The 22,669-nt window shown below is 45.2% G+C and overlaps 2 protein-coding genes across 8 annotated transcripts; one reads left to right on the forward strand and one right to left on the reverse strand.

Annotated features, from left to right (window-relative positions):
• LOC308662994 (uncharacterized protein) lies at positions 1-8,695 on the reverse strand. The gene is made up of 5 exons (XM_081319137.1): positions 8,220-8,695; positions 7,967-8,032; positions 5,908-6,015; positions 3,305-3,431; positions 1-2,989 (listed from the first exon to the last, which is right to left on the reverse strand). Exons 1-5 carry the CDS (start codon positions 8,514-8,516, stop codon positions 1,803-1,805), a joined length of 1,785 nt encoding a protein of 594 aa, XP_081175263.1. The 5' UTR covers positions 8,517-8,695; the 3' UTR covers positions 1-1,802.
• Positions 8,696-8,841: 146 nt separating this feature from the next.
• On the forward strand, positions 8,842-18,921 carry LOC308662384 (uncharacterized protein). 7 transcript variants are annotated; one of them, XM_081318128.1, is made up of 7 exons: positions 8,842-8,964; positions 11,050-11,463; positions 13,149-13,290; positions 13,421-13,520; positions 15,250-15,416; positions 15,806-15,901; positions 17,665-18,921. In XM_081318128.1, exons 5-7 carry the CDS (start codon positions 15,338-15,340, stop codon positions 18,657-18,659), a joined length of 1,170 nt encoding a protein of 389 aa, XP_081174254.1. In that variant the 5' UTR covers positions 8,842-8,964; positions 11,050-11,463; positions 13,149-13,290; positions 13,421-13,520; positions 15,250-15,337; the 3' UTR covers positions 18,660-18,921. The 7 variants fall into 7 exon arrangements, with proteins under 7 accessions (XP_081174254.1, XP_081174251.1, XP_081174256.1 ...); XM_081318125.1 differs by having other exon boundaries at positions 13,149-13,520; XM_081318126.1 differs by having other exon boundaries at positions 8,851-8,920; positions 13,149-13,520.
• Positions 18,922-22,669: the final 3,748 nt, after the last annotated feature.

Raw genomic sequence — 22,669 nt, forward strand, 5'->3', positions numbered from 1 at the left:
CCCACCCCCCCTCCACCAGAGACCCGTGGATTCCCCCCTCACAGGCACCCTGCAACCTGAGTAATGAGCTCCCCCGCCACCAGCCATTGACTTTGCTTGTCAAAAAGTTGGAAAAGGTGATCACATGACCCTGGGACACTGTGACCGTCCTAAGTATGAATCAGTTGCTAAGCATCCGAATGTAAATCACATGACCCTGGGGATGCTGCAACAGTCATAAGTGTGAAAAATGGTCATTAGTCACTTTTTTCAGTGCCGTCGTAACTTCAAAAAGTCACTAAGCGAATTGTTGTAAGTCGACTACCTGTACTTTATCATTTTTTCCTTTTTTTTTGATCAAGTTTTTGACACCTTGCTGGGCGACTGGTGGTACTCGATTGCCTTATCCCAAAAGTGGGATATCCCAAGGTTGAAAAGCCCTGGGTTAGACTGTTTTTTTCCCTTTGGATAAAGACGGATGCAAAAAACAAGTTAAGTAGTTCTGCTTTCTCCCTGTTGCTTTTTATGATAAGTGAAACTTCCTTTCCAAGTAAAGTTCTTTCCACATTCCGGGCACTTACGTAGTTTATGCCAGCGGTCCCCAATTTTTTTTGGCTCAACAGACTTTCAGCGATGGTGGTTGCTCGGAGGGGATGGTTTTGCACACACAAACTAATCCCCTGCATACGCAAATGAAGCTTCAGAGGTTTGCCCACTACTTGCATGGCCCGGTTCTCAACAGGCAGAACAGTACCAGTCTGTGGCCCAGGGCTTGGTGGCTCCTTTGGTGGCAATTAAGATGAGTCTTCCTACTGAACTTCTTTCCACATTCCATTCATCTACCCAATCTGATTGTTATGACCCACGTGGTCAAGGCAAGGCAGGCCTCTCTAGAGAGTCCTTTATTTATCTGAACAAAGGGTCCAGCAAACAGCCCTCCAACAACCGGTAAGACTACCCTGAAGGCAGCCACCCTCAGTCCCCCAAACAACAATCCCTGTAGTACAAATAAAGTCCCAAGAGTAGGAACACGCTCACAAGGCAAGGTCCAGGATTCCAAGTCCAGTCCACAAGGCAAGAGTCCAGGTACAAGTCAATGGCAGTCCTCCGGGCAAAGAAAAGGTCCAAGGCAAGAAGTAGTTCCATGGGCAGAGAGAAGCAAAGCAATCCACAAAACAAGGGCAAGGTTGAAGACAAAGAGCAATCTTCAAGGCAAGGCAAGGTAAACACCAACAGGGACGAGTCAAAGCGGAGGGGGGGGGAATGTAATCCAAAGCAAACAATTGCTCCTAGCAAAGGTAAAGGTTCCCCCGCACATGCATGCTAGTCGTTTCCGACTCTAGGGGCCGGTGCTCATCTCCGTTTCAAAGCCGAAGAGCCAGCGCTTGTCCGAGGACGTCTCCGTGGTCATGTGGCCAGCATGACTAGATGCCAAAGGCGCATGGAACGCTGTTACCTTCCCACCGTAGTGGTCCCTATTTTTCTACTTGCATTTTTACGTGCTTTCGAACTGCTAGGTTGGCAGAAGCTGGGACAGGCACTCACTCTGTTATGCGGCACTCGGGATTCGACCCGCCAAACTGCCGATCTTCTGATCGACAAGCTCAGCATCCTAACCCACTGAGCCACCGCATCCCTATATTAACTCCCCATAGCTTCTCCTTAAATCAGTCCACTCCAGGGGTTCCTTATGAGTAGGGGTGGGGCAATCTTCTCTTGAGTAGCCTTGCAGCCCTTCTTTGGGCTTGCCTACGCTCCACACTCCTTGCCCTTGGATCAGTGGAGGAGCCAGCTGTTCCTCATCAGAGGAGATTTGCTGCCTATCAGCACCACTGCCAGCCAGCAGCTGATCCTCCTGTGTCTGTGCAGGCAGGTAGCTCTCCATCTGGTTGGTCACCTCCCCCAGTGCCTGAGGGGCCTGGGACAGCCCCTGGCCTCTCCAAATATGCCAAAGGAGATGGGTCACCCCTGTCGGAAAGTCCCAGGTCCAACTCCTCCTCCTCCTCTGAACTAGGATCCGATGGGGCCATGACACTCTCCCCTGTGTGGATACTTACATGACGATTAAGATGTCCTTTCCGGGTATAGCTTTTTCCACACACCTTGCATTTATATGGTCTCTCCCCTGTGTGGGTCCTTTGGTGGCGATTAAATTTACCCTTGCTAATTAAGCTCATTCCACATTCCATGCATTTATATGGTCTCTCTCCTGTGTGGATCCTGAGGTGAAGAATAAGGGCACTTTTGATAATGAAGCTCTTTCCACACTTGAGGCATTTGTGTGGTTTCTCCACTGTGTGGTTCCTTTGGTGGCGACTGAAACTACTTTTGATACCAAAGCTCTTTCCACACTCCAAGCATTTATATGGTTTCTCCCCAGTGTGGATCCTTTCATGAAGATTGAACTGGTCTTTCCGGATGAAGGTCTTTCCACATTCCAAGCACTTATATGGTCTCTCCCCAGTATGGATTTTTTTATGAAGATTAAAATGTCCTCTCTGGTTAAAGGTCTTTTTACAATACCGACATTTATGTGATGTCTCCCCAGTGTGGATCTTTTGGTGGAAATTAAGATTACTTTTGCGACTGAAACTCTTTCCACTCTGCATGCAAACCTCCCTTGTTATGCTCAGACTGGAATCCCCTCCAGATTTTACAGAGGTATGTGATCTGAGTTTCCTATGCAGTTCCTTTGGTGAAGTTGGAATGACAGAATTATTCTCCATAGTGTCTAGAGGCATGCAGTTTTTCTTTAGTCTGGTTTCTGCCATGTTGATGTAATTCAAAGTCAGGTTTTCTTTTTTCCTATATTTTTCTTTTCTCTTTTCTTTCTGTTCTCGCTGGGACAGGAAGCCACAAGTATCAACAGGAAGAGATGTGGATGACCTCTCCCCTCCATCTTCTAAATGGCTTCTCTCTTGCCTTTTGGTTCCAAATATCACTTCACTCTTCTCCATTGGGAATAGATTTAACCTGGCCTGCTTCTTCTTCTCATTCACAGACACATCATCTGTTTTGAAAAAAAGGAAGTTAACATTCTGTTTAGAATTTATAAGGGTGAGGCAGGGGGTGTTTTCCCCCCTCAAAAACATGCCAATCTGCATTCCAGGTTTGGTACAATCCACTTGTCTAGCCAGGATTTGATATCTGCAAATTGTTATCTGGGAGACCTTGATGGGATACAAGTTTTTCAGCCAAGAAACATATTCAATTGTTGATCAGTCAGTCGGCTCAGCCATTTCCACGGACTATCTAGGAAATTTGCCAAATCTTTGGTAAGTATTTCTGCCACAGCCTTATAGAGAGATGAGGAGCCTGGCCTTACCCAGAGCAGCCATATTCCTAGAAAACTCCTGCATGACTTCCTTGCACAAGGCCTTCTGGCCAGGATCTAGCAGCCTCCACTCTTCCTCCGTGAAATCCAGAGTCACCTCCTTGAAGGGATCAGAGCTCTAGAAAGAGGGGAAAAAACCTGTTCTTTAGCAGACAAACCCAGGAAACAGTTGTATGTTTTCTCTCTTACTGCACGCAATAGTAAACAGACATTGGCAAGAGACCAGATGGACATTTTCATTCAGAACTGTTAAAGAGTTTACAGCTTTCCAGCGGAAAAATAAGCCCCCCAAAATAAGCACACATTCAAAATGAGCAGGAGGCATAGTTTAGAAAAACTTTACCTATAAAATTATATATATAAACACGATATATACAGTTTCATTCAGCTCTGGGGAAAATCAACAACTCTTAACTTGGGAGATCAGAAAAAAACCGAGAGAGAGAAGACTTAAGACACACCCAGACCTAGGCTGGATCACATGCCTCACAAAGCCAATAATGTGTCTTAATCCAAAGCAGTCTCACTGGTTGTGAAAGGAATAAGGTATTATTCAGAAATTTCTAATGAGTCTAAAGGTTGTCAGAAGAAGCAGGAGCCAACTAAAGGTCAGAAATAATAATATAGAGTGTTGACAGGTACAAATGTGAAAAGCAGAAGTCGCTAGCTAACTGAAACTCCTAGCAGAGGAAGTATCGAAATAACTCTAGGAGCGGAGCTGTGCTAACAGAAAATTAGATGGTGAGAGATAGGATATGAACAAAGGGGCTTCCTGGAACGTAGGAAGGGACAGTGGTTTTAGGCGGTCCAAAGTAGGTATCGAATGATTAGATAAGGGGCGTTGAGTGCGACGGGGGGAGGGGGGAATCTGCGTCGGGGGTAGGATATAAAAATGTATCAAACAGCTCTTTAAGGTGTGACTGGACTCCTGTGAATGTTTCAGTCCACCAAGCTTTTGCAAACGCTTTATTTTGAATAAAAATTTGTTGCTGGAATTCCAAGTGAGTTTGTTTGCTTTGGGATCTTGAGCCACATTCCAATTGGTTTGTTGCTATGGCTATTCCAGTTCACAAAACCTCTTACACAGTGACAAGGACACATGGATGTCTTCATGTTCACATAATCCTTAGGGCTGGGAAGCAGTAGCTGCAACAAATCAAGCTTAGCTGCTTTCAGGTTGTAGAATGCAACACAGCCACCCTTGAGGAGCTTGCCATTGGGCTGGAATAACTCAGGAAGGAGGTTTGGGGCAGCAAAATCCCCTAGACCAGGGGTGTCAAACTCAATTTCATTGAGGGCCGCATCAGCATTGTGGTTGCCCTCAGGGGGCCGGGTGGGTATGGCCAGGGTGGGCGTGGCCTACTGGGTGGGCGTCGCTAGAGTGCGTATGGCCTACTGGGTGGGCGTGGCCAGCTCTACATCCTTCGCATCAAGGCTGCCTATGGGGGCCTGGGCAGTAGTGGGACAGATCTGAGGGTCTCTGGCAGAAGGAGGGTCTCTGGGCCAGGGCCAGGGCCAAGGCAGTGGGGGCCGTTCCCTCACTGTTTCCAGGATGGCTTCGCGGCCCACATGAAACCACTTCACGGGCCGGATCCGGCCCCCGGGCCTTGTGTTTGACATGTCTGCCCTAGACTCACCAGTGCTGCTGACCAAATTCCTTAGGAACATCTTTCCTAAGCTATTTCGAAATATTGGCAATGTCCTTGAAATCCCAAGTCACTTGACCAACAGTTTTATTGCTACAGACAGTTCGTGTTGACTTACTGGTTTATCCTTAATGTGGTCTCTTTTTGCTGGTATACTTACAGTCACCTTACAAGGGAGATGGGTGGCATAAAAAATAATTAAAATAAACAAACAAACAATACTTCTCAAGTATGTTTAGTCCCACTGTTATTTGTTTCAATTCATGGCTTTTATTTCTACCTCATTTAGGCACTCTTCTGAATAGTATTAAGTAGTATTAATACTACTTAATAGTAGTATTAATAGTACTTAATACTGATTAAAGGTAAAGGTAAAGGTTCCCCCGCACATGCGTGCTAGTCGTTTCCGACTCTAGGGGCCGGTGCTCATCTCCTTTCAAAGCCGAAGAGCCAGCACTTGTCTGAGGACGTCTCCGTGGTCATGTGGCCGGCATGACTAGATGCCAAAGGCACGCTGTTACCTTCCCACCGTAGTGGTCCCTATTTTTCTACTTGCATTTTTACGTGCTTTCGAACTGCTAGGTTGGCAGAAGCTGGGACGAGTAACAGGCGCTCACTCTGCTATGTGGCACTTGAGATTCGACCCGCCAAACTGCCGACCTTCTGATTGACAAGCTCAGCGTCCTAACCCACTGAGCCACCACGTTCCCTCTAATACTGATTATTTCTACAAATAAATTATATGTCTAATACAAGGTTCCCTGCTTGTGAATTGTCTCTTGCTCGAATCTCCAGAACAATCTTGAAAGCTGAGTATGACTCAGCAGGAGCTTCGGGGGGGGGGGGGACACTGTGTTCAGATGCACAGACTCAGCATTTAGTGGTTAAAGCAGCTCATGAATGGACAGAGCTGGAAGTCTCCTGCTCTCAGAAGAAACCTGCACTTACCTGCCAAGGAGGCTCAAACTGAATCCTCCTGAAAAGTATCTCTTGAGAAGGGCTGGGTTGATCTCCTCTTCTCTGTAGCTCTGCTGAGTTCTTCCTCGTGATTGGCTCCTAATAATAATAATAACAATAATAAAAAATAGTTAATAATAATTACTAACAACAAACAACAATAATAATAAAGTTGGAAGGGACCTTGGAGGTCATCTAGTCCAACCCCCTGCTCAGGCAGGAAACCCTAAACCATTTCAGACAAATAGCTGTCCCGTCTCTTCCTAAAAACTTGCAGTGTTAGAGCATTCACCGCTTCTGGAGGCAGGTTGTTCCACTGGTTGATTGTTCTGTTTGCATCCGTTGTTTCTTGTCCTGCCTTCAGGTGCTTTGGAGAATAGCTTGACTCCCTCTTCTTTGTGGAAACCCCTGAGATATTGGAACACTGCTATTGTCCTTCTCTTCATTAAACTAGACATACCCAATTCCAGCAACCGTTCCTTATATGTTTTAGCCTCCAGTCCCCCAATCATCTTTGTTGCTCTTTTCTCTACTCTGTCAAGAGTCTCAACATCTTTTTTACATCGTGGTGACAAAAACTGGATGCAAGGGTGGCCTTACCAAGGCATTGTAAAGTGGTATTAGTACTTCACGTGATCTTGATTCTATCCCTGTTAATGCAGCCTAGCACTGTGTTGGCTTTTTTGGCAGCTGCAGCACACTGCTGGCTCATATTTACATGATTGTCCACCAGGACTCCAAGATCCCTCTCACAGTTGCTACTGTTGAGCAAGATTCCATACTATATCTGTACATTTGGTTTTTCTTGCCTAAATGTAGAACTGTAGAAATGTAGAACTTTACCTGTCAAAACAGCCTGGTTTATGATTTACTTTGGATTGGAACCATGTTAGTTCACTTGCATTTCCTTTTCTTTCTCTTCCTGTATCTTCCCAACCCATCAATATGAGAGAACACAGGGACTCTACTCTGTACTGGCTGATGTTTTGGGGTAAACGATGAACAGTTGGGATTTAGGACAGCAAACTGTGTTATGTTCATAAAATGTAAGCATGTATTAATTTGCTCCTTTCTCTCACTATTGTGGTATTATAGGGCTTATATAAAAATGGCTCTGTACTAGAGGCAATAGCACTTAAGCACTTTACACACCACTTCATAGTGTTTTTACAGCCCTCTCTATGAGGTTTAGACAGAGAGTCATCATGTTGACACCAACAATCTGGGTCCTCATTTTACCGACCTAGGAAGGATGGAAGGCTGAGTCAACCTTGAGTAGGTCGTGTGGAAAATAGTAAAGTGTTTTTGTATCAACAATGTTTGACATCCTTTAGTAAGATGTACGTGACCAAAAGCAGTGGAAAGAGCAAAGGCTAAGTAACAGGAAACGTCTATAGTCCTCAAAACAGATGGCTTAACCACATTAGGCTTACAGGAAAGCACATGTGGTAAAGATATTTTTTGCTTATCTTACCATCTTCTGCCTATGTTAACAAATAACAGGAAATAGACTCTGGCGGTTCTGCCAAGCTCCATGCACTCACTGCTAAGAAGAAACTCACCTAACAAAGGACTAAATAAATAGCGCTGGATAGAGGGTGGTGGGTATTTTTGCCCCCAGCAATCTAGATCCTCATTTTACCGACCTGGGAAGGATGGCAGGCCGAGTCAAACTTGAGCCGGTCATGATCTTGAATTAGCCTGCAATATGGCGTTCTAACCACAGCAGTAGAACTGCCACCACTGGTCATCCAAACGCTTCCCCTTATCTAGATTGTGGCGACAGCAGATCACAACGTAAACCCTGATTATTATGAGACAGGTGGATAACATCTCGGAGGATACAGAGATGTAAAGGAAGAGAAAGGTCGATTTAGGAAGCAAGCATTTGCCACAAGAAGAAACCAGTTCTCCAAATACGAGGAATTCCTGAAAAGGCTGCAGAGACAGGTTCTGAATCTCTTTGACTTCTTGCAAACATGGCTAGACTGCCGATTCCCACCACCACCATGCAGCTCCCAGGATGAAGCCCCCCCCCCGTCCTCCTCACCTGCCCCTTTCCCGGCTCTTCCCGCTGGGCTTGGCTGAGGAGGAAGCCTTCGGCCAGGGCCACCGCCTGCGAATAAATTAATTTAGGGGAAAAAATGAAATTAGTTATCAAAATATTTGATAATATAGTTTTAATGAAGGCTACAGAGTCATATTTCTAATCCCTTTGTTTTCTTGCAGAAGTGATTAGATTCTTGATCATTCCCCCCCCCCCAATGGAGCTCCCGGGATGAAGCCCCCCCCCGCCTCCTCACCTGCCCCTTTCCCGCCTCTTCCCGCTGGGCTTGGCTGAGGAGGAAGCCTTCGGCCAGAGCCACCGCCTGCGAACAGCTCTCGGCTCCGCACTCCCTCACCCAGCTCGCCATCTCCGCGGGCAGCAGGGCCAGCAGCTGCTCCAGCACCACCAGGTCCAGCATCTCCCCTTTGCTGCTCCTCTCCGGCCGCAGCCACTGGCGGCACAGGCGGTGAAGGCGGCTGCAAAGCTCCCGGGGCTCCTCGGCCTCCTGGCTGCAGCCGTCGAGACCGCGGAAGCGCCGGCGCCTGGACTTCATTGGGTCTCCTGCTCCAAAGTAGCCAAAAGAAGCCCAAGACAAACCGAGGGGCTCCCCCAGCTTCTCCGCGTCGCCCTTCTCCGCTTGCCAGGAAGGGAGAAACGCGGCTCGGCTGCTTTGACGCTTCTGCGCCCGAGAAGAGAAACGGCGAATCGCTTCCGCCAGAATATCCTGCCCGTTTCCGGGTCTACGTGCGGCAACAAAGAGCCCGAACGATAGATACGCGCTGTCTAGAGTGGTCCCAGTAAGAAGAGAACGAAAAGGAGATTTTCCTCTTCCGGCCTTGTGGGAGGTCTGCGACTCTGCTTTTCTTTTTGTGTGTGGGGGGGGGGGCAGCAAGGGCGGCTTCGCTGGAAGGCTGGCGGCAGTAGCGGAGGCTGTGGTGGCGATGCGTAGAAAGAAGGGCAAGGGATGGATCGATGATCTCGAGGTCTCCCCTCTAAATCAGGTGCTTGCACCTCCCCTAGGTCCTGCGCCGTGCAGGAAAGTCGGGGCGCCTCCGCTCAATTAATGGGGATTTTTCTACGTCTCTGAATCCAGGCGAAGGGATTGGGAGGTAAACGTCGAAAGGCGTCTGGTAGCACCTTTTCCAATTACCGGTAATACATTTCCTTACGAAAACAAGAGGCTCGTGAGTTCATGGAGCGGCCAGAGTGATGCAGGACTGGAGGAGGGGGATTACAGGTGTTTGGAACGTGGAATTTTTGACACATTTTTATATCCTACACACACACACCCCTCCCGACGCAGATTCCCCCTTCCCCAATCATCCGATAACTAATCTGGACCGCCTAAAACCACTATCCCTCCCATGTTCCTGGAAGCCTCTTTGTGCACATCCTATCACCATCTTAAGTTTCTATCAACAAAGCTCAATTCTTATAATTATTTTATTTATTTATTTATTTATTTATTTATTTATTTATTTATTTATTTATTTATTTATTTATTTATTTATTTATTTATTTAGATTTATATACCGCCCTTTCCCGAAGGACTCAGGGCGGTTTACAGGGCATTTAAAAGAGAGTCAATACAAACGTTAAAACAAATTAAAAAAGATTAAATAAAACCCTGAGAACAGTAAAAAACCCAATTAAAATTAAAATTAAAAAATTCTCATGCCTGGGCCAGAGAGCTCGAAGAGCCAGGTCTTCAGGTCCCGGCGGAATGAACGGAGGTTGGGGGCAGTCCTAAGCTCCGCGGGCAGCTGGTTCCACAGGGCAGGTGCACCCACTGAGAAGGCCCTACTCCTGGGTGTTACCCGCCGGCAATCTTTAACCGGCGGCACCCTGAGAAGACCCTCCCTGTGGGAGCGCACTGGACGAAGGGAGCTTGATGCTGGCAGCAGGTGTTCTATATTTCTATATATTATCTCTATATTTGTTTGCGGTTATACCTTTGCTACCTTCAGCTATAAACTTATCCTCAGTTTTTGTGTTTCCTCTTCTTACGGTTTCAGTTAGCTAGCAACTTCTGCTTTTCTTATTCTAATTTACTTTTCTGACTTTATGACTTTCAGTTGGATTCTGCTATCGACCTTTAGACTCATTAGAAATTTCTGAATAATTAGTCCTTTCACAGGGGAAGGCAGGTTGGATTTAGGGATGCAAATTAAGGGAAGCCTTGCCCCCTCTCTCTCTCTCTCTAGGATAGAATAGCAGAGTTGGAAGGGACCTTGGAGGTCTTCTAGTCCAACCCCCTGTTCCAGCAGGAAACCCTATACCATTTCAGACAAATTGTTGTGCAATCTCTTCTTAAAAACTTCCAGTGTTGGAGAACCCACAACTTCTGGAGGCAAGCAGTTCCATTGATTAATTGTTCTAACTGTCAGGAAATTTCTCCTTAGTTCTAGGTGGCTTCTCTCCTTAGATTAGTTTCCATCCGTTGCTTCTTGTCCTGCCTTCAGGTGCTCTGGAGAATAGCTTGACTCCCTCTTCTTTGTGGCAGCCCCTGAGATATTGGAACACTGCTATCATGTCAGCCCTTCTCCTTCTCTTCATTAAACTAGACATATCCAATTCCAGCAACCGTTCCCTATATGTTTTAGCCTCCAGTCCCACAATCATCTTTGTTGCTCTTCTCTGTACCCTTTCTAGAGTCTCAACATCTTTTTTACATAGTGGTGACCAAAACTGGATGCAGTATTCCAGGTGTGGCCTTACCAAGGCATTGTAAAGTGGTATTAGTACTTCACGTGATCTTGATTCTATCCCTCTATTAATTAATTAATTAATTAATTAATTAATTAATTAATTTTATTTCTTTTATTCTGAATTGACTTCTTGTCTTTTATCAGAGGATGTAACTGAAAACAGTGATCTGATTTTCAAAAAGCTTTGGATGTAAAATGGTATATATAATTCTAAATGCAAAACCTAAAGGAGAAAAGTGTAATTCCTGTTTAAAACATATAATTGCATTAGAGACTTTGTTAGTTTTGTTCCTGGTCATTAGTTTAGATTCTTGACAAATCACCATTGAAATTAATTATAGGCCATGAAGTTGATATTTATTTTTTGTGACCCCATAGGTGAGGTTTTCTCCAAGATTTCCTCCTGTTCCTAACCTGGTCTTTTATGGCTTCTAAAGATGAGTATTTAAATAGAGACATGAAAAAGAAGAGATCAGTGTTAGCTCCTTTAACTGAGACCCTTAGCCATCTAGCCCCACTTCTGCTCTCGCTATCTGGAAAATAAATTCCCTGGAAGATATTTTAAGCAGAGAAAGCAACAAGAGAGGTGGAAAACTTTATGCGTGACGAGCAAGTCTGGTGTCCAGGAGGGGAATACAGAAGAGGAAGCTGCTGACATAAGACAGGCCACGGGTCCAGCCACAAACTTCAAAGGCAAGATACTCCAGAAGATAGGCTTAGGATACAGAAGGATCTTGACAGACTTGAACACTGGGCGCTATCTAACAAAATGAAATTCAATGGTGGAAAAAGGTAAGGTTCTACATTTAGGCAAGAAAAAAACAAATACACAGGTACAGTATACGTCAGGGGTGTCAAACTCAATTTCATTGAGGGCCGCATCAGCATTGCGGTTGCCCTCAGGGGGCCGGGTGGGTATGGCCAGGGTGGGCGTGGCTAGAGTGCATATGGCCTACTGGGTGGGCATGGCCAGCTCTACATCGTTCGCATCAAGGGTGCCTATGGGGGCCTGGGCAGGAGTGGGACTGATCTGAGGGTCTCTGGCAGAAGGAGAGTCTCTGGGCCAGGGCCAAGGCAGTGGGGGCCATTCCCTCACTGTTTCCAGGATGGCTTTGTGGGCCACATGAAACCACTTCGCAGGCCGGATCTGGCCCCCGGGCCCTGTGTTTGACATGTCTGGTATACGTGGTACCTAGCTCAATAGTAGTAACTATGAGAGGGATCTCGGAGTCCTAGTGGACGATTGCTTAAATGTGAGCCAGCCATCTGCTGCAGCTGCCAAAAAAGCCAACACAGTTCTAGGGTGCATTAACAGAGGGATAGAATCAAGATCATGTGAAGTGTTAATACCACTTTACAATGCCTTGATAAGGCCACACTTGCAATACTGCATCCAGTTGCTGGAATTGGGTATGTGTAGTTTAACGAGGAGAAGGATGAGGGGGGACATAGCAGTGTTCCAATATCTCAGGGGCTGCCACAAAGAAGAGGGAGTCAAGCTATTTTCCAAAGCACCTGAAAGCAGGACAAGAAGCAACGGATGGAAACTAGTCAAGGCAACCTAGAACTAAGGAGAAACTTCCTGACAGTTAGACCAATTAACCACTGGGACAACCTGCCTCCAGAAGTGGTGAATGCTCCAACACTGGAAGTTTTTAAGAAGAGACTGGACAGCCATTTGTCTGAAATGGTATAGGGTTTCCTGCCTGAGCAGAGGGTTGGACTAGATGACCTCCAAGATCCCTTCCAACCTATTATTATAATCCTAACACACGCACACACAAACAAAATTTAAACATTTGCAGTAGGAGGCCTTTATCCTATTGGTCAAGTATTATATATATTGTGACTCTTCCAATGGGCTTTGGGTGTGGAATTGGTATACAGAGGAAATCCCCCTACTAAATTATGTACTTGCAATTTTATTATTCTTCAAACATGAATTTTAAATTGTTTTTGTTATTTCAGAGATACTGTTTTTATGCTCTTATTGCAATGCTGTTTGTGATCCACTCAGAGTCTTTATGAATTAGAGCATCAGGCAGCTTCTAAAATAAATAAGCTCCTACATGAAAGCTTTGTTTGTGTGCTTGTCAAAATAAAAAAATAAGGTGATAAATATTGGAATACACGGCATTGGTAATTTTGCATTGATTTTTTTTGTCTGTCTGTTAAATTGGGCTTCAACTGTGGAATTTTAGGTATTTTATCCAACTGATGGTCAGGTGTGAATAACTCCCAAGATTATATGCTAATATTGGCTGGGAGGTTATATTGCAGCAACCCCAATTTGCTTTGTTTGACTTTCCTTTAGAGAAGTATGTGAACGCAAGCAGTGACTTATGTCTCTGTAACCTGGTCACCAACTCATGGTTAAAATGAGCTTTCTGTATGAATTATAAATCCTGTTTCATTCTGGGAGAATGTGCAGTTCTTTCTGCTTTTAATCTTTCTGCTTTTATAATTTATTTTTCCAGAGAAGAAGTAGAGGAAACAATGCAGGATGGCATTAGAAGCCATTTGGAAAGATAACTGGAGGCAGAAGGAAGACCAGCAACGTAGCCCCATTGGAAGGCTTCTGACAGGAGCAAATAAGAAGAATCTGAGAAGGAACCAGAGGTGTGACTGGAGCAAAGAGGGGGACAGTCATTGGCGGGAGTTCCTGAAGGCTGTTCAGAGCCCTCAGCCTAAATGGAAATAGCCCCAATGGCCTTGGCTCCAATTAGAGGAAGATTTTAATGTCCTGCAGAGCTCACTCTGAAGGGAGGCCGTAGCCAGGCAAGGGCTGAGTGAGAAGAAGGTGTCCCAAAGCTTGCTGGATCTCAGGGGAAGATCTCCAGGGATCCCAGGTAGCTTTGGAGTTTTCTGTGGAAGTGAAGGAGGGTGCTTTGTATGAGGAAGAAGGGCTGGATAGGAACACGAAATATTGGAATTATTGGGAATTCTGGTGAGAATAGAATAGAATAGAATAGAATAGAATAGAATAGAATAGAATAGAATAGAATAGAATAGAATAGAATAGAATAGAATAGAATAGAATAATTATTGTCACTTTGAATGTACACTAATTGGCATACATTAAAATGAAATTTTGTTGCATACAGCTCTCAAAGGGTCACCACCTCCAATATACACAACCTATATATGACAAAAATACAGAATTACACATATACCCACATATATTATATGACACAGAGAAACAACACAGTGTAGTTCAGATTATGCATACAAGGGACTTCAAGAGATAATCAGAGAAAACATGCTGTCGACAGATTCCAATGGCAGCAGGAAATATAAGACATAGACCAGGTCAGTGGATGGCCTTCCTAGGTACAGATAGTCCTCAACTTACAGCAGTTCATTTAATGGCCGTTCAAAGTTGCAAGGGTACTAAAATGTGAGTTGTGACCATTTTTCACATTTGCGCCTGTAGCAGCATCCCCATGGTCACGTGATCCAAATTGAGATGCTTGTCAAACCAACTCATATTTTTGATAGGTGTAGTGTCCCAGGTTCATGTGATCCCCTTTTTGCGACCTTCGGGGAAGCCAGATTCACTTCACGGCCCTGTTACTAACTTGACAGCTGCAGGGATTCACTTAACAAGGGTAGCAAGAAAGGTCATAAAATGGAGCAAAACTCATTTAATAACTGTCTCACTTAGCGAAATGAATTTTGGGCTCAGTCATGGTCGTAAGTCGAGGACTCCCTGTGTTCTTGGGCTAATTCCCCCGCTTGTTATTTTCTCGATAATGTTGGGACCAATGGAAGTCCACAGCTTTTGAGAGGGACAGAAGTTGCCCATCCCAGTTCTAGACTCGGGTGCAGGCCCCTTGGTCCCGGTTCCGAAAACTTTCTCAGGAGAAGCCAGATTGGGCTTCTCAGATGGAACGCCCAGGGCTTTTTTTCTCATAGAACGCTCAGAACGGAGTTCCGGCACCTTTTTTGGATGGAACCTTATAGGGTAGGCAAGGCGGGTTGTATGACATGTGTGAGTTCCGGCACCTTTTTCTTTTACAAAAAAAGCACTGGGAACGCCCAAGATTGGGGAGCAGTAACAAATGTACCTGGGAACATGATATGGATTCTGCCTGGCACTCAAATCTGCCCCTAATCATCCATGCCACTTTGAACTGCAGATACGAGTGCTTCTGTGGGTAACGTGGTGACTTGCACCCACTCAAAAAAGAGTTGTCTAAAAAAACTTGGGCTTTTAGACAAACAAGTTTCCTCAAAATGGTTCCCCCAGGAGAGTACGAGGGGTCCTCGACTTACCACCACAATTGAGCCCCAAATCTCAGTGGCTAAGCAAGACATTGTTCAGTGAGTTTTTGCCCCATTTTATGACCTTTCTTCCCGCAGCTGAATCACTGCCGTTGTTAAGTTAGCAACATGGTTGTAAAAGTGAATCTGGCCTCCCCCTCGACCGGTCGGACGGTCACAAAAGGGGATCTCACTTGACATGGACCATCATAAATACATGCCAGTCGCCGAGCCTCTGAATTGTGATCATGAGACCATGTGGATGCTGCCAGGATTGTACGTGCGGAGAGCGATCGTTAAGTCTTTTTTTTTCAGGGCGGTTGTAACTTCGAACAGTCACTAAGCAAATGGTTGTAAGTCGAGGAGTACCTGTAACTGGACACCTGAAGGATAGTATGGATGGATGGCAGAAAACTTAGATGATACCATTCAAGTCCCGTCTACCTTCATTCAACAACATTTTGCTTCAGGCGCATTTTATGGTTGGTAGCCGTGTAGCTGCATGCTTGACAGAGACAGCCAGTTCGGTTAAGTGTTTTAACGGACCAGGCTAGAATTTGGGAGATTGTGAGTTCTAGTCCTGCCGTTGGCATGAAGCCAGCTGGGCCTCTCACGGCCTCTCAGCCCAAGGAAAAGGAAAGCCAGGGCCAAACTACTTCTGAAATCTTGCCAAGAAACTTATCCTGCCAGTTGCCAGGAGAAAACCACACATGCAAAAGCTGGACAAAAATGGTTTTCATTTCCATAAATCACCATGCAGGATTAACTACGAGAGCATCATATTAAAAGAGTGCTGTCAACTTAGGATTTGAACTGGGGACTTGATATAGTTATAGCCATGTGTGTTTTGCTTTCGTTTTTATTTTTATAGCAAGTCCAGGCACTTTTCTCCGACTTGGAGAACCAGAAAAGATGCAGCCACCTAACAAAGCTCATCAAGTTGGCAACAGGAAGACCGCTGTTTCCAGTAAGTCTTCTTAGATTTCTCGTATTATCTTAATGTAAAATTAGGACAGCTGCAGGTGGGGATGGAGGTGAACAGACCCAATGGGGTTTTAACAACTTATACAGGTAGTCCTCGACTTACGACTGCAATGGAGCCCAAAATCTATGTGTCTGAAACATTTGTTAGGTGAATTTTGCTCAATTTTACAACTTTTCTTGCCACCGTTGTTAAGTGAATCACTGCAGTTAATTTACTAACACATCCGTTAAGTGAATCTGGCTTCCCCATTGACGTTGCTCATCAGAAGGTCTCAAAAGGGGATCCCATGACCCCTGGGACACTGCATCCGTCATAAATGTGAACCAGTTGCCAAGCATCTGACTTTGGATCATGTGACCGTGGGGATGCTGCAGTTGTTGACAGTGTGAAAAATGGGTCATAAGTCACACTTTTCAGTGCTGTTGTAATGTTGAATGGTCACTAAATTGACTATTGTACGTTAAGGACTACCTGTAATTGTTAATTCATAAGGTTTTGTAACTTGCCTCAACTTTACAGGTAGCAGAATAAGCATCCTGTTTTCCCTTTCCATCAGGCCTGCGGTGGCACCACTGCAGTGTGGCTGGGTAGGTGGACATGCATTATGGAGGGTGGGCAGGTAGAAGGTGGCAGGCACGCATACATTACAAAACATGAGCTATCTGGGATCCTGTACTTCGTAGCTCAGCCATAGGAGAAGAAGTAATGGAGGTGGCAGCGAGTTACAGGAGCAATCTGCAACCTTCTGTTCTATCCCAGCCTACGGGAGTCCTTGTTATGCTCACAAGGAGAAACCCCTCTTCCAACAAGCAGGCAGGAACCGCAAGAAAAAAACAACCCTTTTTATCATTCACAGACCTGAGTCAATGTCCAAGGTAAACAAAGTTCACAGAAACTCGATCCTCAACACGAATGGTTGCCACGCCTTCCCTTTTACACTGCAGCCAAGGTGTGGCTTCCTAATGCCTTCTCCTTTGCCTTTGGAGCCACCCCATTGCATTCCTCTGTCCTGCTCTCTTTTCTTGCTGGCACTTTCATGCATCCTGGATAGTTCCCAGCTGTGCTTCATCACTGTCCAACTCAGACTCCCAGCACAGCTTGAGCATGAGTAGAGGGGCCAGGCTCCTCGTCCGACTGTAAGTCTTGGAGCTCCTCAGAGCCTTCCTCTGACTCTAATGTCACTCCAGGCTCCTCCTCCTCCTCTGATTCCTCGGACTCAGCTGCCGGATCCACTGGCTGGCAAGGAATCACAACACCTTCCTTGCTGCTTCCCCATTGACCTTGCTTGTGGGTAACCAGCAGGGAAAGTTCCAAATGATGATCAAATGTCTACTAGACTCTGCAACACTTGTCAGCTGGTTGCCCAGTGCCTGGATTGTAATCAGGGCACCACGGGCTTGCTGGGACAGCCAGAACTTCACTTATTACATTCCCCTCATTCAGCACCCTTGTAATTCTGAACAGCCACAAAATGAGTGGTCGTTAATCAAGGAATATCTCCATGAGCTCCCTTTTTCTATTTTATTTTAAGTTTAGGCAGTATTTTCTCCCACTGTTAACAAAGGATCAATTACGGTTGTGGGAAATACGAATTAAACGCCTCAGTCGATTATAATGGTAGCACAGTAAAAGCCACTCTGAAGACCAAAACAGAGAGAGGAAAAGTGGTTTTGTTTTGTTTTGTTTTGTTTTGTTTTGTTTTGTTTTTAAAAAATCACTCTCTTTTTTTCCCCTTGCCAATCCAGGTAACGGACAAGGGAAGGCAACCCGGGGAGGCACTGTTGAGTTGAAGAGTTTGGGCCATTTGGAACCCCATGAAGCCCAAACTAATAGTTTTCGATTTCATGAGAACGCAGTAACACCTGGACATCGGCAGAGAGGCAAAACTAATTTGGACTGCCATCTAGGCCTGGTAGGAAAGCGGTCCCCATTTTGGGAGGAAGGAAACGTTGGTTTGGATGAAAATGCCATTCAGCAGGGGATTAAGCAGATCTTTGATCTCCTTGAGACTTCAAGAAGGCCAGTGGTGCCAAAGCCCCATAGATGCTCATATTGTGGAAAAAACACAAGCTGCAAATCGCAGCTGATTATGCATGAGAGGATTCACACTGGAGAAAAACCATACAGATGCTCCGAATGTGGCAAAAACTTTGGTCGAAACAGTTCCCTAGTGGTTCACCGAAGGACCCACACCGGAGAAAAGCCGTACGAATGCCCCGAGTGTGGGAAGGTCTTTCGCTGCAGCTCCAATCTTTTCATACATAAAAGGACCCACACTGGAGAGAAGCCCTATCAGTGCTCTCAGTGCGGCAAAAGGTTTAGCGAGCACACCACCCTCGTGATTCATAAGAGGACTCACACGGGAGAGAAACCCTTTGAGTGTCCAGAGTGCGGGAAGAGCTTTAATACTAGTTCAAATCTTACGAGCCATGTGAAGCTGCACACGGGAGAGAAACCCCACAAATGTTTGCAGTGTGGGAAAAGTTTCAGTCGGAATTCCAATCTGGTGATACACCGGAGGACTCACACGGGAGAAAAACCATATGAGTGTCCCGATTGTGGGAAAGGTTTCACAACAAGCTCTAATTTAATCAGCCACGTCAGTTTACACACTGGCGAGAAGCCGTTTAGGTGCCCAAACTGTAGTCAGTGTTTCAGCCACAACTCTACTCTTACTAAACACAAGAGGACACATATAGAAGAAAAGACCATCAGCATTCTGATTGCAAGAAAAGCTTGATGATCCCGCTGGGATCTTAGAAAACTTCCAAGAGTTCACCAGGATACAAACCCATTATTTGTTCCCAGCTTGCTGGGTTATTTTCAGCCAGTGAGACAACTTTATTAAACACGAGAGACTCAACCAGAAGAAATGCTCTGGGGCACAAGATTTGCTTGCAAAAATCAATGAGTCATTAAGTAAGAATTAGGATTCCAACAAGAGCTGTCTGAAAGGAAAGTAAGAATCTAAAAATAATTATGCAGAATAAAAATATTCCTAAGGCATCAAAACTATCCTTATTGTATTTAACTTGTTATTACAGAAAGATAGGAGTCCTGGTTGCGCAGTGGTTAGAATGTAGTATTGCAGGCCAACTGACCACAGTCTAGAATTCGATCCTGACAGACTCAAGGTTGACTCAGCCTTCCATCCTTCCAAGGTTGGTAAAAGGAGGACCCAGATTGTTGGGAGCAATATGTTGTCATTGTAAAATGCCCAGAGAGTGCTGTAATGCACTATGGGGCAGTATGTAAATCTAGAATAGAATAGAGCTGGAAGGGACCCTGGAGGTTTTCTAGTCCATCCCCCTGCTTAAGCAGAAGAACCTACACCATCTCAGATAGGTGATTGTCTAGTCTTTTCTTGAAAATCCCCAGTGATGGACCACCCACGATTTCTGGAGGCAAAGCTGTTCCACTGGTTGATTGTCCTCATTGTCAGGAAGTTTCTCCTTAATTCCAGGTTGCTTCTCTCTTTGATCAGTTTCCAACCATTGTTTCTCGTCCTTCCCTCTGGTGCTCTGGTGAACAGCCTGACCCCTTCTGCCTTGTGGCAGCCCCTCAGATACTGGAAGTGCTAAATGCTATTGCTATTGCTCTGCACAGAATGAAAATGTGATAGGTTTGCTCTAGTTGCAGCCAAAGCATATTGTCTAATTAAGGTCAAGAGAAACCTTTGGAGGAAATAACAACATAATCAGTTAGAGAGTTGGGAGCGATCACCAAGTCATCCAGTCCAGGGGGTCTCCAAACTTGGCAACTTTAAGACTTGTGAACTTCAACTTCCAGAATTCCCCAGCGAGCATGGCTGAGGAATTCTGGGAGTTGAAGTCCACAAGTCTTAAAGTGAGCTTCGCTTGCAAAATATGGAGTGTGAATTTGAAGCTGCTGAGCTGCTAAAAAATAACAAGATTGCCGGGATGATAGAATGTACTGTGAACATGATATGAAGTGAGTGCAAACAAAGCTTGTTTTGGACAGAAGCCACTGAAATGCAAGAAATGGGTAACGAAAGTCTAGAGGTAGTGCTTTCTAAATGACCCCACTTTCACCAACCGTTTGAAGTTAAGACTGCTGAATGAGGAGACTTATGGGCATTGCTCATACTTCTGGCTGTCAGAGCATCCACTTGTCACATGATAGCAATCTGTAGCTTTCACAGCCTGCTTCCAACGAGCAAAATGAGTGGAAATGCAAGCGGGGAGTTGCAAGTCACACTCATGGGCTATCACACTTAACATCTGGGGGTGATTCACTTAACAACCATACCTTCAACTGATGTCATAAATTGGGATGGTCCCATGAGATTTCACCTTACAACTGCATGGCTTACTGACAGAATTGTCAGTCCCTGTTGTGGTTAGTAACCGAGGACTTCTGTATTATATTTGTAATATAGTTGTGAGATTTTATTGCCAAGAAAGCAGCACAATGGTGAAGAGAAATGGCCAAACCATTGGGTGCCAGCTTTCCAAACCTACTTTATTTTTATCTGTATCCCACCTTTATTATTTCTATTTCAATTTAGCCACTTTAAAGTCATCCTTTAGATTGTTTATACATAAATGAAATTTGTATAGCCCCTCCTCCTCAGTTTACCACAAGCAATAGTGAGTGATGTATAACAATCCCACCAGGCTCAAGGTTGACTCAGCCTTCCATCCTTCCGAGGTAGGTAAAATGAGGACCCAGATTGTTGGGGGCAATTAAGCTGACTTTGTAATAATGCCGCTTGTAGGGGGGGTGTGAAAGCCCTAATAAGCAGGCATATACATAGAATGAAGGCTACTGCTAAGCTTGTAAGCCGCCCTGAGTCTTCGGAGAAGGGCGGGATATAAATGGAATTAAAATAAATAAATAAAATAAAATAAACAATCGGATAAAAACCACAAGCGTATAAATTACATATGTAAAAATCTATACTAAGAATTAAGTAATATAAAAACAGCCCTAAGGGCAATAAAATGGATGCAAATGGGCCACCTCAGCAGTGGAACCATCTGAGCATCTCTCAGATTGCCTTAGAGCAGACATGTCAAACACAAGGCCTGGGGGCCAGATCCAGCGTGCGACGTGGTTTCATGTGGCCTGCGAAGCCATCCTGGAAACAGTGAGGGAATGGCCCCCACTGCCTTGGCCCAGAGACCCTCCTTCTGCCAGAGACCCTCAGATCTGTCCCACTCCTGCCCAGGCCCCCATAGGCACCCTTGATGCGAACGATGTAGGTGGCCATGCCCACCCAGTAAGCCATATGCACTCTAGCCACGCCCACCCAGTAGGCCACGCCCACCCTGGCCATACCCGCCAGGCCCCCTGAGGGCAACCGCAATGCTGATGCGGCCCTCAATGAAATTGAGTTTGACACCCCTGCCTTAGAGCCCCAGGCCTGAGGATGTAGCCAGGCCTTGACAGCCTTCCAGAAGGTCAAAAGGGGTGGAACTAGTCTCATTTCAGGGGAAAGGATATTTCATAAGGTGGAGGCCACAGCAGCGAAGGCACATCTCGGACCCACCAAATTCACATTCCCAGCTGACAGGAGTAGATTATTAATCAGAAATTTCTAATGAATCTAGAGGTCTGTAGGAGAAGCCACCGGAAAGTCATAAACTCAGACAAGTTAACTATACACAAATAAAAGCAGAACTTTCTGGCTAACTGAAACTGCAAGTAGAAAAAACACAAAAACTGAAGATAGAGTTTAGAGCTTAAGCTAGCAAAGGTATAACCGCACACAAATATAGAAATAATTATAAGAATTGAACGTTAACAGAAAACTAGATGGTGATAGATAAGACGTGCACAAAAGGGGCTTCCTGAAACATGGGGAGGGGGGAATGGTTTAGGCTCTTCGAGTTAGTTTATCGGATGTTCAGACAAGGGGTGTTGAGAATGATAGGGGATGGGGGAATCTGCGTCAGGGGTAGGATATAAAAATGTGTCAAACAGCTCTTTAAGGTGTGACTGGACTCCTTCAGCCCACCAAGCCTTTGCAAATGCTTCTTTTCAAATAAAGTTTTGTTTTTGGAATTCCAAGTGAGTGAGTTTGTTTTGGGATCTTGAGCCACGTTCCAAACACAGCTGATGGTACCTACAGCATGTCTTTGCCAGGTCTAATCGGGCAGGCTGAAATAAGCAGGGAAAGAGGCAGTCCTTCAGCTATGTCTTGTTTGGAATGTAGGCTCAATATCCCAAAACAAACAGACTCACTTGGAATTCCAGAAACAAAGCTTTATTTGGAAAGAAGCGTTTGCAAAGGCTTGGTGGTCTTAAGTTCACGCAGGAGACATGAAGCTACACCTCAAAGAGACGGAACACACCTCTTATATCCTGACCCCAAAGTAGATCCCCCCTCCCCTATCGCTCTCAACACCCCTTGCTAAATATCCGATAAATTAATCTGAGGCACCTAAACCATTCCCCCTCCCTTTCCCCCTTGGCTCCTATAGTTACTTTTGTTTCCTCTGCTTGGGATGCCTAGCTTCAGTTGACCTACTTATGTTATTTGCTAGCCTAAGCTCTATCTTTATTTTTGTGTTTCCCCTACATGCAGTTTTGGTTAGCCAACATCTTCTCCTTCTCTCTATTTGTGTAAAGTTAACTTGTCTGAGTTTATGACTTCCAGGTGGCTTTTCCTACAGAACTTTAGACTCATTAGAAATTTCCGATTAATAATCCATTCCTTTCAGCCTTGAATTGGACCCAGAAGCAAACTGGCAGCCAGCGCAGCTCAGGGAGCAAAGGTGTGACATG

Source organism: Vipera berus, assembly GCF_964194415.1.
Source record: "Vipera berus genome assembly, chromosome: 2".
NCBI classification, from domain to species: Eukaryota; Metazoa; Chordata; class Lepidosauria; order Squamata; family Viperidae; genus Vipera; species Vipera berus.

Coding starts and splice junctions, on each gene's coding strand:
- LOC308662384 (XM_081318125.1), top strand. CDS start 15,338: ATGGCAGAAAACTTAGATGATACCATTCAAGTCCCGTCTACCTTCATT. Junction 15,417..15,805: donor TGCTTCAGGCGCATTTTATG/GTTGGTAGCCGT, acceptor TTATTTTTATAG/CAAGTCCAGGCACTTTTCTC. Junction 15,902..17,664: donor CAGGAAGACCGCTGTTTCCA/GTAAGTCTTCTT, acceptor TTGCCAATCCAG/GTAACGGACAAGGGAAGGCA.
- LOC308662994 (XM_081319137.1), bottom strand. CDS start 8,516: ATGAAGTCCAGGCGCCGGCGCTTCCGCGGTCTCGACGGCTGCAGCCAG. Junction 6,016..7,966: donor AAGAGCCGGGAAAGGGGCAG/GTGAGGAGGACG, acceptor TATTATTATTAG/GAGCCAATCACGAGGAAGAA. Junction 3,432..5,907: donor AGTTTGAGCCTCCTTGGCAG/GTAAGTGCAGGT, acceptor CCCTCTTTCTAG/AGCTCTGATCCCTTCAAGGA.